At 41.6% G+C, this 14,946-nt stretch overlaps 1 protein-coding gene across 1 annotated transcript in view; it reads right to left on the bottom strand.

Annotated features, from left to right (window-relative positions):
* Window positions 1-14,946, bottom strand: part of LOC115090395 (store-operated calcium entry regulator STIMATE) — a 158,475-nt gene that overhangs the window by 11,856 nt on the left and 131,673 nt on the right. Inside the window, exons 6-7 of the mRNA XM_029599425.1 lie at window positions 1,768-1,880; window positions 179-256 (exon numbers count right to left, since the gene is read on the bottom strand). Coding sequence (XP_029455285.1) covers window positions 179-256; window positions 1,768-1,880 — 191 coding nt within the window. The remainder of the gene's footprint in view (window positions 1-178; window positions 257-1,767; window positions 1,881-14,946) is intronic.

The raw sequence follows: 14,946 nt of genomic DNA, 5'->3' as shown, positions 1-14,946 counted from the left end.
TGTTCAACGTTATTAAATCTTAAAGGACTGAGATGTTGCAAGAGGAAATTGCTCTGCTAGAAGAGGAGTGGGAACTCAAACAGATTACACACTAAAATAAGGAGCTAAATAGCTGTGCCACTACTTTGTGTTCTACAGTAAGTCAGTCATTAAAAAAGAACATAAATTTTCTTCTTACATTCACAAAAAAGGGTACTATTAACATGACGATTGCCAGTTCCAGCTGAGGGTTCTCTATAGGATTCAACAGAGCTACCTGTGGAAAGAAAAATGGTTAAGATTATTGTAATACAAATATATATGCTATATACTGCATTTTGCTCAGAAGAGAACAAGCCTCACAACAATTTAAGCATTGCAAACAAGCAAATTTAAGCATTCCTGGCACAAAACTCAAAATTGGAAAATCTGATATTGCGAAACATATTTAAATGCTGTTTTGAAGCTAAGCAGCAAACCTATAATTCTTAAAATATAAAGAAATACATTTATACAGAAAGGCATTAGCTTTGTTTAGCCAGGGATCTCTGCCTTAGCTTGGCAGAATAAAACTATTACTCTTCAAAACACTGTTGACCTGATTTAAAGATCACAATTTCACAGCACAATTATGCACTGCTAATGGGATTCACTGCAGGACATAATTATGGCACACATCCCTCCTCCAGCAGATAATGCCATAAACTGAGGTTATTTGTTCTTTTCCTGTGTGGTAAAATCCCTTTCACAGAGGCCTCTATAGGAAAAATAATCTCTAACACAAAAGAGGGCAAAAGTAAATCTACCTGAAGCTCTTAACTTTTAAGAAGGCAGTGGGTCAATACTAGATCCCAGGAATACTTTATTATATGGTAGTCTTTTCTAAGGTAGGATTTACATAATCCTTAGTACAGGGCTTAAAATGCCCACTGTTCACTTTAAAGTCTGCCTGCAGACATATCTGAGCTAGATAGTGCAATTGCAAAGTGATAACACCCAACTAATTCTACCAGGTATTGCAGAAGAAACATCTCCGTTCATATGGCTATTCCTACAACAATTCTGCATGCCTGCTAGCCTCACGGTGGTCACCAAAAATGTCACCTTTAAAACTGTAATGTTGTGCTGGGTTATAAATGCCTAGTTTCTGTTTTGCACACTTGAGCAGTTCACTTTGCTTCTTCCCCCTTTCTTGGTGGTTCAGCTTTAATTTCTGAGTTTCTAAGCCCATTGGTACCCAAACGTGTTCTCAGGAGCTGCCAGTCATTTGAGTTTTCAGGATATCAATAACGAATATGCATGAGATAGAGTTGCAGTCACTTGCTGCAATGTATACAAATCTCTCATATATATATGCATTGTGGATATTCTGAAAACCTGACCAGCTGGGGGGGTCCCTGAGGATAGGTTTGGGGACCTGTTTTAGCCAATTTTCATAGTTAATAGTGATACCTTTTTTTTGAGCAATTTAATCTCTATTATTCCAATGTATGACTTAGTCAAATAGCAAGTTTAGAGGTCCGAGCTCCTGTTTCAATAATTTGGGCGATTCCTGATTCAAAACCAGAAGAACCAATAACCGCCATGCCAATAACCACGCTGCTGAAATAGCTGCTATATCCAATTCAGCAAAGAAAATTTTGGGGCCTCCCACTAAGAAAAAGAAAAAGAAAGCAATTCAAACTATAGCTATAGATTTGCTACACTGCCACACACCTAAATTTTGGCAGCTTTTAAGGTAGGTAGATAGCGTAAAAAACACACAAAAAAAACCAATAGAGATCAGACCTCTTTCCACTGAGGTAAAAGGAGGACTATGATGATGACAGTTTTCTCAAACATCATGATCACAATGTAGAGCGCGCACTGTCCCACCCAGGCACTGCACTGCAGCGGGTCCCCTACAAAACAAGAGGCAAACTGAGATCAGAGGGCCCAGAGTCAAACACAGGAAAATAAGGCAACCTGCAGGGTAAGCATGAAAACCACATCAAAAGGGGCATTGCTTACCTTAACTGTTGTTCTCTGAATTCACACTAATGAGTGACCTGCTGCGTATCGCTTTCATAAAATTGTTCAAGTTTAGCGTTCCAGAAGACAGAAAACTTCTACACTCAAGCCACAACATCTGCTGTTAAAACAGTTCACGCTAATCGTATTTCCTTTCTGACCCAGGTGAGCATAGCTTTCCAATGCACCAAGTATTGGGGGGGGTTTAGCAGGGTGAATCCATGAAATATATACTACCTACAAAGAACAATATTTTTCATTTCATCAGCGTGTGAAGACATTAAGATGGAAGCAGTCAGAAAAGGGCTACCAACACAAAGACTGAAGATGCTCAAACTTAAAAAGCAATTGCCTCTGGAGTGGAAAGTTACAGCTGAAAGAATGGGCTCAAACCTCTCCCATCAAAAGCTGATTCCTCCTCTAAAGAAAGAAGGGAAAGGTATGGTTTATGTTATGGAGGCAGGTTGTGTGCATTGAGTCTAGATAACATAAGAACTACCGTACTTGGTTAGACCAAAAAGGTCCATCTAGTTCAACACCTTGATCCGTGGCAATGGTGAGCATCAGATACTTAGAAAGAGTGGATAAGAACAGGGTATGTACATAGCGATGTATCCCCTGAACTTGGGTTGATGTACTGTTGCATTTAAGGATTTTTGTGAGTATCAACCTATGAGTCAAAATCTAAAACAGTGAACATGACAGCTAGACTGTAGATTATTTTTAAAATTTTAACAAATATTTTGCTCTATGCATCATACAATATGAAAATCAGGAGCAGGTGCAGTTTTATGACATCCATAGTTATAAAAAAAAAACAAAAAACCAGAAAAGTAAATCTATTAAAGTGTGTGCTTGGAATAATTTCCTAATTGTAAAGCAGGTCAGGACCCATTTTATATGGAAGATGCTCTATAAATCCAATTATGAGCATATCATCCTTTCTATGTGGCAGATCACGCTTGCCAGGGACACTAGGCACCGAGGGAATTAAATCAACATGGAAGTATTAACAATTATGTGAAATAATTCAGTTGCAGTTAAAATCAAAGTGGCCTTTTTCATTCCAATTTTTATTTTCATTTCGGAGGATGTATTCAAAAAGTTGTAATGTGCCTCCTACTTAGTCACACCCAGGGCCGGCGGAAGCACTAAGCGTCCTAGGCCTAGGACGCCGACCATTAGGGGGCGTGAGTGGCAGCAGCAGAGCGGAGTGGGGGATCCGTATCCCCACTCCTCTTTGCCGTTGCTGCTCGCGAGAGGTAGGAGTCGGGACTGCGATCGGGGGGGGGGCAAGGCAGAAGGTACCTAATTCCCTTGCACCAGCCCTGGCCACACCCACTATTTATCTAATGACTAATGTTCCCTCTAAGGACTGGGTTGCTGTGTGCAAAAACCTTTGGCTTCATCAGCCTGTGAGCATGACTTTCTTTGATGCAAGAAGCCTATCAATTTTATGCTCAAAGAAACCCATTCTTTAGAAGGAACATTGATAGCAGCATGCACACAAACTTTCTCACATAGTACACACACACTAACAGACTTGCAAATTCACTCATACTCTCACACACACATACATACTCAAACACACACACTCACTCTCATTCCTTTCATTCACTCCTCAGACTCTCACGCACTTGCACACTCACTCAATTCTCCTCTTGTTCCACACACACACACACACACACACACACACACACACGTGTAACTGCCAAACCCTTTGAGAAGTAATACAAACGCGTGCAAAAAAAAAAAAAGATACCTAGAACTTTGCCATATCATACCATACCAGCATTATCTCAGGACTCAAAACAGCAGGAGTCTTTATCTATGACATGGCAGCAACATAAATATATCATGCCCATAGAACACTAATATACCACCTACTGGGGTTAACACCACAAGCCATACTGATACAAAACCCTACAGAAAATGTGTACTGTACCTCAGTTACAGGTGCAGAACACAGACAGATCCTTACCTAATACAGAATAAGGGACTACAAATTAGAAACAAATAGGGAGACAAAAGTAAAATGGAAAGCCCGAGAAACCAGATTCTGAACAATGGAATGCGCCGCTGCCGCACTGATTTTATAAGCAGAGAGGAACCTCCCTCTGACGTCTGGCACAAATTTGGATAGTAAGAGTGGGGGTGGAGGAAGGGCAGCTCACCGCCTCAGTTCTCCAGCTTCTCCTCACATTCCCCTCACCCCAGGAGGGGGTGCCCAGTATGATTAGGGCAGACAGAACATTGATAACGAGTGCTAAGAGTTTCTCCCTGCAAAAAAGTCTCAATATTGTAGACTTCTTGGAGGAACACTGCCCTTCCTCTTGGGAACTCAGACAAGCTGTGATCCAATTTGTGCCCTGAGTATAATCCCTCCATGGAGTCAATGGTGGCTGAAGAAGTTAAGGTCCTTAGGGTGCCTCTGGATCTTTTAACAGCCAGACACTTATGTTCCAAATTGTAACCATATCCAGAGTAATTGACGAGGGCTTCTGCATGGTGCAGAAAGCCTGGTGCATGAGCACCACAAATTCTGGTGAGAATTCCCCTCGGGGGTCCCAGATAACTATTTGAGGATCCTTCCTAACATTGCCTGCAAGGCAAGGAAACATGCTCTCCACCCTCCCCTTGGAGCAAGCCTCTGTGGAGGGACCACTGGGCCTAGCTGGCCTCAGGGCAGAGAGTCTTCCTCTTCCAGTGCGGGCTCGATCAGGTTCGACCCTGCCTAGCTACCTCTGGATGTCCTTCCCCTCTTCAGGGTCTCCTTATTGAGTCTATCTGGGGCTGATAGGTCATGTCCCCTACAACATGCCAGGCAAAACGATCCAGTAATGCTGGGGATGCTCTTTGTCCTGCAGTACATACACTTGCATCCCTGGAGCATTTTCCTGGCTGGGGGAGGTTGCGTTTGTGTGCTGCTCATCGCAAGCAACTGCAGGCTGTGCTGCTATGTGGACCGTGCTTGAAAAGACAATGCTAACTATGCAGTACTCTCTCCTTCCATTTCAGCTGCTCTCCTCCCCTTTAATTTTGTATTCACCATTTCTGGAAGGCATTTCCTCACCAGCCGTGGCTGTGGTCCTGCTGTCTCCTCGCAATCCCTTCACATCACCTTTTTCATCTTGCAAGACAAGGCAAGGGAATAAGGAGGGAGAAACGGAAAGAGAGAGGGGAAAAGAGAAGAGCTTCTAGGAACCCATCCTAGTAGGTGGTTTCCCTAAAAATAGGGAACCACCTACTAGGAGTGATCACCAGTCCCCTAGGGATACTGGGATCTATCCAGAGACTGCAACTGACCAGGATCCATCCTGGGAAGCAGTTTTACGGAGTATTGCCTTAGGAATAAGTGGGCTCCACCATGCTGAGGCCTCACCCTGGCCCTGGGAGATTCTGCAAGATCAGTCTACACTTGTCCACAGTTGAAGAAATCAGACAATTGGTAAGGGCCTAGGGCAGAGCTTTCCAAACTTTTCATGGTGGTGACACACTTTTTAGACAAACATAATTTCACGACACAGTAATTCAGTCTAGTAGCAAACCGGAGGTTAAAGGTCAAACGAACAAAACGTATTTTGACAAGTTATGTATGTTTCTTTAAATATATACATAAATTGTTGTAGATTACATGTTACACCCACACTGACCCCCATTCATTGTCACACTGCTCCCTCCCCACCCCCCAGGCATGAACACATTCATTCTCACACACACATACAGGCACCTATTCTCACACATACACCCCCAGGAAGACACCCATTCATTCTCATACACCACACACAGGCAGGTACCTATTCTCACAAATACAGACCCCAGGAAGACACCCATTCATTCTCTCACACACACACACACAGGCAAGTACCTATTCTCACACATACACCCCCCCAGGCAGACTCCCATTCATACAGATGCACACACAAGGCAGACCCCCCCTCTCATTCCTCTGCTGCCACTGTCACTGCTGCCGCGTGGCTATTGGGGAGGCGCTGATTGCTGCTACTGACACTGAAGCCCATTCTGCTGCCTCCTCTGTGCAGGCCCCGTGGGCTTCCACTTCCTCCATGTTGATCTCGTACATTGTGAGATCTGCATAGAGAAAAGTGCTATTCTTGCACATTCCCAAAGATTACATGTGCCAATCAGTAAAAAGTAATTTTTTTTTACCTTTGCTGTCTGATCTTAGTTTTCTAAATCGGTTGTCACAGGCTTTTTTTCCCCATCTTCCCTTTCTTGTTTTTTTTCCAGTTCCTTTTCCAGGGTCTTTTTTTTCTTATTTCTTTTCTCTCCATCCATCTTCTTCCCTCAAACACACAACCAGGTTCTCATTCTCACAGCGGCCCTACTACCGGGTTTCCTCCTCTTCTCGGGCCACTGCGACATGGGATATGTGGCGGCCCATTAACGCTGCTCTTCTTCTGTACCCGGCAGATGCTCCTCCTCCTTCCTGCCCACGCGGCTCCGGCAACGTTTTTCTTCCGGGGCTGCGCAGACAGGAAGGAGGAGGAGTGAATGTGACCCTTTTCTTCGGGCCGTGATGAGGTAAGCTCTGCCGATCTTCCAGCTGTAATTCCCTGCTTCCACTGGCCCTGCTGCTATGTGGACCTGGCGACGCAGCTTCACGCTGCAGGCGACACACTAACGTGTCCCGACACACAGTTTGGAAAGCTCTGGCCTAGGGCCTCATTTACAGCGAGTAATGGGGTCATGAGGAAGGTGTGCTTGTCTCTCACAACAGAAGAGCAGGAAAATCCCAAGTGTAAGAACTGGTCTAGCAGGAGGAAAAGGAAACTGCAACTACAGCCAGAATACAAGCCACAATCTCTATTTTAAAAAAGCAAGATGAGCAAAACATTTTTTTTTTTTAAATCTGTTTATTATTTTCAGAAAACCAATACAACAAACCAAAGCAGAAGTATACCAACAAACTCAAATAAGTACATAAAGTACAGTATGAAAAAGAAAACATCAGCAGTCTCTAGGAAATAGCATGTCTTCGTCAGGATATCCCTCCGCCCTCTCCCAACAATCTCAACTGCGGTTGAAATTTACGATACCGAAAGAGAATTAACAATTAGACTGAGAATTCTACAAGACAAGGAGTCAAGACATTTTTTTCCATAAGTAATAAGCTATGCATTTCTATACGCCACTGCTCCAGGGTAGGAGCGCCCTTATGTATCCACTGTGTCAATATACACTTTTTAATTGAACAAGCTTTATGTAGGTACAACAACAGATTATTTATCAGACATCTCATATTCATCACAAACATTTAATAAGCCTAGGGATGCATCTAATGGCACATTCTTCCCAGTCCATGTAGAGATATGTTGAAAAAACAGAAATCAAAAAATCTTTTATTCTCTCACATGTCCAAAAACAGTGGGAAAAAAGTGCCCTATGATGTTCCACATTCCAAACAAGCAAGGTCCCAGGTGATACCAGCCTTGAATGCTTGGGATGGGGAAAAGTAAAGCCTATGCACCACTTTAAAATGCGTTTCACAAAAATTAGCACTTTCTGTTAGTTGTCCCAAACCAGTCAGAGAGAATCTAATATCTTCTTTCAAAGCCATTCCCAAATTTTTTGCCCACTTCGCTGTAATAGAGGAGAGGGGGTCCACCATCCAATAATCCATTAAACCCTTATATAACTGAACAAAATCACTGTGAAACTGGAAGATGTAGTAGGTCAGATTGACAAACTAAAGAGTAGTAAATCACCTGGACCGGATGGTATACTTCCTAGGGTACTGAGGAACTAAAAAATGAAATTTCTGATCTATTAGTTAAAATTTGTAACCTATTATTAAAATCGTCCATTGTACCTGAAGACTGGAGGTGGCCAATGTAACCCCAATATTTAAAAAAGGCTCCAGGGGCGATCCGGGTAACTATAGACCAGTGAGCCTGACTTCAGTGCTGGGAAAAATAGTGGAAACTATTCTCAAGATCAAAATCATAGAGCATCTAGAAAGACATGATTTAATGGAACACAGTCAACATGGATTTACCCAAGGGAAGTCTTGCCTAACAAATCGGCTTCATTTTTTTGAAGGGGTTAATAAACGTGGATAAAGGTGAACTGGTAGATGTAGTGTATTTGACAAAGTCCCTCATGAGAGGCTTCTAAGAAAACTAAAAAGTCTTGGGATTGGAGGCGATGTCCTTTCATGGATTACAAACTGGTTAAAAGAAAAGAAACCAAGAGTAGGATTAAATGGTCAATTTTCTCAGTGGAAAAGGGTAAACCATGGAGTGAGTCAGGGATCTGTACTTGGACCGGTGCTTTTCAATATATATATATAAATATATATATATATAAATGATTTGGAAAGGAATACAACGAGTGACGTTATCAAATTTGCAGATGATACAAAATTATTCAGAGTAATTAAATCACAAGCGGATTGTGATACATTACAGGAGGACCTTGTAAGACTGGAAGATTGGGCATCCAAATGGCATTGTGAAGGAGAATGGCAATGCCCGCTTTTCTGGTAATTGGGGCAGATGCAGCGAAGCAGGCACCAACCCATTCCCTCTTTAATTTACTGTGTTCTTCAGGTGATAAATGCATTTCCTGCACTAAGACTATAGAGGTGTTTAATTGATGCAATGCACAAAGAATTGTCTTCCTTTTAATAGGAGACCCAAAACCTGCAATATTCCAAGACACTAGGATATTAGCCAGAATGTAAATAGAAAGGTTGTTTACTCTGGAAAAAATAAGAACCTTGGAGGTGAAGTGTTAACCAGCTTAAACACTCCCCAGTGGTGTTAAATAGAATTCACATTGCCCACTAAAACATCCCACAAACCCCCCACTACTCCTTGAATCCTCACCCCTAATCCTCAAACAAAAAGTTGTAAAACATCATCCTCTCTCATGAGGTTTTATACACACACTCCAGTCATACATCCCAGTTATACACCACTCATACTGATGCATTCGGGTGCCACCCCCCACAAACAGACCAACCATTCACACGTATCAAGCTACCAATTAAGCATCCCCGCACATTTACTAACAGAGGACAGCTAAGTTAAACTTAATAGAAGTCCTTCAAAAAAAATCAATGTGCCATAAGGCAACAACTTGAAAAAATGCATAACAGATTAAAAAGAAAGCATATTATATCTTGCAAGCCAAGCATACTACGAAAAGCACATGAACAGCAAGCAATGCAGATAAAGGTACTGACAAGTCTTAAATGCCAACAAACTTCAGGCATGATTGTCTTTGCATCAGGATTCAGCCGAGATCATACTCTGATGAAAGTGCCCAGAGGTAATCCTGTGTCCCGTCGCCAAAGTCAATTCCTCAGCAGCAAGACTGAAGAAAGAGAAGCCATAACAGCTCACTTCAAGAACCCTCCATAATATGTCACCAAGATTAAATGTCCAACCACATGGGGTCTTTTGCATCAAGAAACCATTTGGCGGCTTCAGCCGATTCAAATTTCTTCCCAAGAAAAACGCAGTGTAGCAGGAAAAGACAAAGCAAAGCGCACATTCTTCTTGATCAAACATCCACAAATTGGCGCCATTTCGTGCTGTTTTACCGCCACCCTTGTGGAGTAATCATTAAATATCAGGACTTGAAGGCCATCTGCTTTAACTCCTTTATCGCACAGTAGGAGGATAAGATTTTTTGTTTATCGGCAAAGTCGAGCACTTTGACCATTGTAGGGCTAGGTTTACAGATAAATCGCCTCAGGCACCAACTCTGTGGGCCTGTTTGAAACAAATTGCCGGGGAGGTGTCATCCAGCTTAAGTTCTTTCAAACGCCAGGTATACATCAAGTCCATCAATTTCGATTCCGGTATATATTTTCCATAATTCCTAAAATCTTTAAGTTGTTGCAGCGACTGTGGTTCTCTAAATCGATGATTCTTACTTGCGCTGCTTGAACCACACACTTGAGGCCCACCATTTGCCGGTCTAAAGCCTGCACCTTAACAGCAACGTATTGCATTCCCACTTCGATATCAATGAACTAACAGTCTGACAATTTAGCATCTATGGCAATGGCGGAGGTATTCAATTTATCCAGTTTACCTTCCAGGGCCGCAATAACCCCTGTGGAAGCCTTGTGGATAATAGCCAGAGCATCCCATCCGGCCAGGTCTGAAGGTGCAGCCGCCACTATTTCTTGCTCCAGCACCGTTGTCTTGAACTTCTCTTTGTCTTTTTTTGTCTCTTTAGTGGACATAAGCCACAGAACTGTCTAGCGAAGCTCCTGCTCCGTGGTAGTAGGTTTCTTCCCAGTGGCAGTAAAGAAATTCAGAGTTACAGACTTAAAGGCGGATGGCACCTACAGCCTCAGCACCGCATGTCTGCTTGGCTCACTGCATCACCAGAAGTCCAAAGTCATTCTAGCCAGTCGTTTTTAGATAAACCTAACCAGCAAGGTTTTGGCTGAAAATTCACTTAAATTAAGCTGGGAAAATATGACCGGCTAGACTTAGAACTGCTATTTGTGTGGCTCAACCAGCTAAATCTTAAACCTTCCCTGGGAATGCTCCTGGAGCCACTTGCAAAACATTTTTTATCTAAGATTTCAATCCAAAATCCTATTTGTAATCCAGGTATTTTCTACAAAGCAGGGTTTAGATCACAGACAGAGAAGATTTAGGCAGTCCAATAAGTAAATCCTTGGTATGATGGGATTACATGCCACTAAACATCATCTGATATGAAAGAGTGAGATAAATGGTGGGATCTAGAATTCTAATTTTCCAGCTCATCTTTGCAAACAAGTTAAAAAAAAAAGCTATAACAAAATATTAGTACAAAAAAATGAGGCAACTGAGCCAGGAAACAGGCAAGTAAATATTTTCGGTCATGTAATTAGTATGGTTGTTTTCAAGCTGTATTAATTTACTTCAGTTTGATGTCATCTGCTTTTCTTGGTAGTACATGAGACTCTTACTGCTGGGCCCATATGCACTTTTCTTTCCCAGGCTGGTAGCTTTGTTTATTAGATAAGTCTTGTATTAGACAGTGCCAAGAGGATTTAGGGTTTCTGGCACCAGAAACATGTGATCAGTCAAGAGGACGCGCCAAGATAAAATGTCATTACTCCAAGTGCTCAGAACAGCCCAAACATGCCTGGTGCCAGGTGATTCAAACCACAGGGTGAACATCCAACATACACATGGCCAATGCATTGCTCAAAGTTGGGTGAAAGGCTAGGGCACTTCTTTTTAGGGTTTAGGTATATGTGGCAATGCTGAGAAGCCAGGTGCTCTCCTCTGAGCTATAATACCAACACAACGCATCAAACTGTTAGTCAGCTGAAGAGATTCTGGTTATTTTTCTTCTCTGGTATACATACATTCCACTATTTGTGTTATCAATTATGCACCAGAGTAAAACACAGATTTATTAATGTCAACATTGAAAAAAACTTTTACAACTGCCGGGGAATGGAAATACCATTCAACATTATATTTAACGTAGCCTGACAGTTTTACTGTAAAAGGATTGTCAGAGACCACAGCAAGATCTATTTGATTCTGATCCGAGGTATGTTTCTTCCATCCTTTATATAGCTTATTATATTTCTTGATGTTATTTTCTGCTCACTAACATCTTTCTTTAAAATGAAGTGCTGCATGTGGGTACTGAGAGCATTTATTTACTTTTTATTTATCTAAAAAAATGTATATGTCACACCATCCCATGTTCTGGGTGGCTTACAAAGTTCAAACGCGTAAGCTTCTTAAACATAAAACAGTAATAAAACATTACACAGATAAAAACAAACAGAACAGTCTCAAAATAAATCATAACCTTGAAGTGTGTGAGTATCTTACAAATGCCAGCTCAAAGCCATGCAACTATGGACTTATATAACAAGCTTAGGGGGTTATTTTCCAAGCTGTGTTATGGGCTTTTCGCGTGCGTTAAGGCGTTTTTCGCATGTGAAAAGCACCATAACACATGGTGCGATGCTAATTTAGAAAAGGGGTGGAGTATAAGGCGGGATTTCTGGCCAACTGGCTGGCTTCACAAGTTGCGAAGCCATATCACACAGTTTTAACACAGCTAATAACTACACCTCTTTCATTTGCGTTAAGCTGAGCGATATGGCTTTATAGCACTTTGCGATGTTTTTGCTTATAACATTGTTAGTCTTTTAAGCTACCTGCCACCATGGGGGGGGGGGGGGGGGGGGGGGGGGGGGGAGAGGGGGAGAGAGAGAGAGAGAGAGACTAGCTATAAGGCCCTTCTAGTAGTTAGGTATTTATACCTCTATATGAGGCCCACCTAGTTACTCAAGGTGAGGTTTAGGATTAGTGTAGGGGTTAGGAGCCACTTTGACATTCAGAGTGAGACGTACAAACAGAACAGTGCACTCTTGTGATGATTTGATTTCCTTCAGAGTGAGGAAACTCACCAAAAGATGAGATTTGTACAATGTTCTCTCAATCTAGCTTGATGTTTTCCAGGTAGAGAGTCCATCAAGTTAGGTTGAGAGAACATTGTACAAATCTTATCTTTTGGTGAGTTTCCTCACTCCGAAGGACATCAAAATGGACTTCTTCCATTATCAAAGAGCAAGGCTTCATTGTTCAGAATCATCATCTATGAAAGTTTTTGATGTAGATATGATCCCAACATCCTCCTTAATAAAGGCCAAGAGAATTTTTATTCGATATTTTTTTTATATGCTAGTCTTCCCTAATTATCTAGTAGTCCAACTGAACTGCTTCACAAGACTTTTTCATTGAATGTATTTGAAAATGCTCATTAGAGTTTGCCTCTATGACAAACCTCTTCTCAAATTATGTCTCACTACTGTTTTATATCTAACTTGCTAGTACTTATGCTCTTGCTTATTCTCATTAGGGTGTGCTTTTTGTGTTTAGAAAGATGCTCTTTTGGCTTGAACTTCCTCTTTGTTAAGCCATGCTGGCAGTCGTTTGATCTTCCTAAGAACTTTTTAATGCATGAAATACATTTTGCCTGGGCTTTCAATAACGATATTTTTAAACAATGTCCATACCACACTTTTAACCTTGGCAACTGCTTCTTTTACTTTCTTTCTAACAATTTCTTCATTCTATCATAGTCTTACTTTTTAAACGTATATGCTATTACAGTAGTTTTATTTAATGTCCTCCCTCCAAGTGACTATGTTAAATTTGATTATATTATGATCACTATTGCCAAGCAACCCCACCACAATAACCCCTTGTACTAGGTCCTGCATTACACTGAGAACTAGATTTAAAGTAGCTCCCCCTTTCATTGGTTCTAGCAGCTTCATGAAGCAGTCATTTATGCATCTCAAAACTTAACCTCTCTAGCATGTAATTTCTATCCATAAGGGTTCCACAGTGTATTTTGTTTCTTGCAGAACTTTAAAGTAATCCTTCATATATAGTGCCACCCCTAACAATCTGATCTGTCCTATCGTGTCGATATAATCTATACCTTGACATCATAGTGTTCTACAAGTTATCCTCCTTCCACCACCATCCCTGAGATGTCAATATCTTCATATTATGCCATTCTAATTCAACAATCTTATTTTTCAGACTTCTGTCATTCGCATATGCTTATTAACTATGTTTTTAAATTGTATTTCTAATTTTGTTAGATTCACAACCTGCTTTTAGAAGAAGACAAGGACAATTTAGAGTCATTCATATCTGTATGCACTATTTTTAAATCCATCTGGGCTACTTCAGAAATAGAATTCTTGAGATGTTCTAATTTCCCTGTTTTGCAAGAATCCTTGGAAGATACTTCCCTCTGATCCATGTGCTTCTGAATGACTATCAGCTTTCCCCCATAGTCTAGTTTAAAAGGTGCTCTATATCTTTTTTTAAATGTTAGCACCAGCAGCCGGGGTCCACTCTGGTTAAAGTGGAGATCGTCATGTTGGAATAGGCTCACCCTTCCCCAGAATGTTTCCCAGTTCTGAAAAAATCTACAGTTTTCTTCCTGCACTATTATCTCATCTATGCATTGAGACTCTGGAGCTCAGCCTGCCTCTGGTATCCTGTGCAGAGCAGGGAGCATTTCTCAGAATGAAACCTTGGAGGTTCTGTTTTTCAATTTTCTCCTTAAAAGCCTAAATTATCCTCTAGAACCTTCTGCTTGCACCTTACTCTCTGTCATTGGCATCCACATATACAGTGACAGCAAGCTACTTCCCAGCAGTCTCTAAAATGTTATCTAGGTGCAAGTGTGAGCTCTGCAAGCAACTTACAATCCTCTCACTCACCAGGTACTCGGGGCCTACAACTCAAACCTGGTTACAAAAAAAAAGACTTAAGACACTCAGGGGCGATGCCATATCATGAGTTCAGGCTACCACACAGCTTAACCAGTGATTGGACACGTGTTTTGGACATGCTAGGCCAGTGGTTCTCAACCCTGTCCTGGGGACCCCCCCAGCCAGTCGGGTTTTTAGGATATCCACAATGAATATGCATGAGAGAAAATTTGCATGTTATGGAGACAGTGTATGCAAATTTTCTCTCATGCATATTCATTGTGGATATCCTGAAAACCCGACTGGCTGGGGGGGTCCCCAGGACAGGGTTGAGAACCACTGTGCTAGGCTAACACTGGATGAAAAAAGGGATTGGCGCGTCCAAATTCATGCGTAGCTAATAGTGCTCACACATGTAAATGCCATGTAGATGAGGATATTAGCTATTATCCCAATGAAAAAAATTGCTATGTGCCTGACGCATAATTTTTAACAAGACAAATTTAACATCAGCCCCGGAGCTGGCGCTGCGTTGCCACACATCAAGGGCTCACTGTAAAACAAAATATCCTTTCTGTGGTTCCTCCTACTTTTAGTATCGTCGCAATACTATATAGGAGGAACCAAAGAAAGCAGCAACATGAAAAAAAAGTCTTTACAACAACCAGCTTAGGAAAACAGACGCTCAATTTATCAGTGTCCGTTTTCCTAACCCGTGG

Source organism: Rhinatrema bivittatum, chromosome 4, assembly GCF_901001135.1.
Source record: "Rhinatrema bivittatum chromosome 4, aRhiBiv1.1, whole genome shotgun sequence".
NCBI classification, from domain to species: Eukaryota; Metazoa; Chordata; class Amphibia; order Gymnophiona; family Rhinatrematidae; genus Rhinatrema; species Rhinatrema bivittatum.
This window is presented reverse-complemented; position numbering and strand designations above follow the sequence as displayed.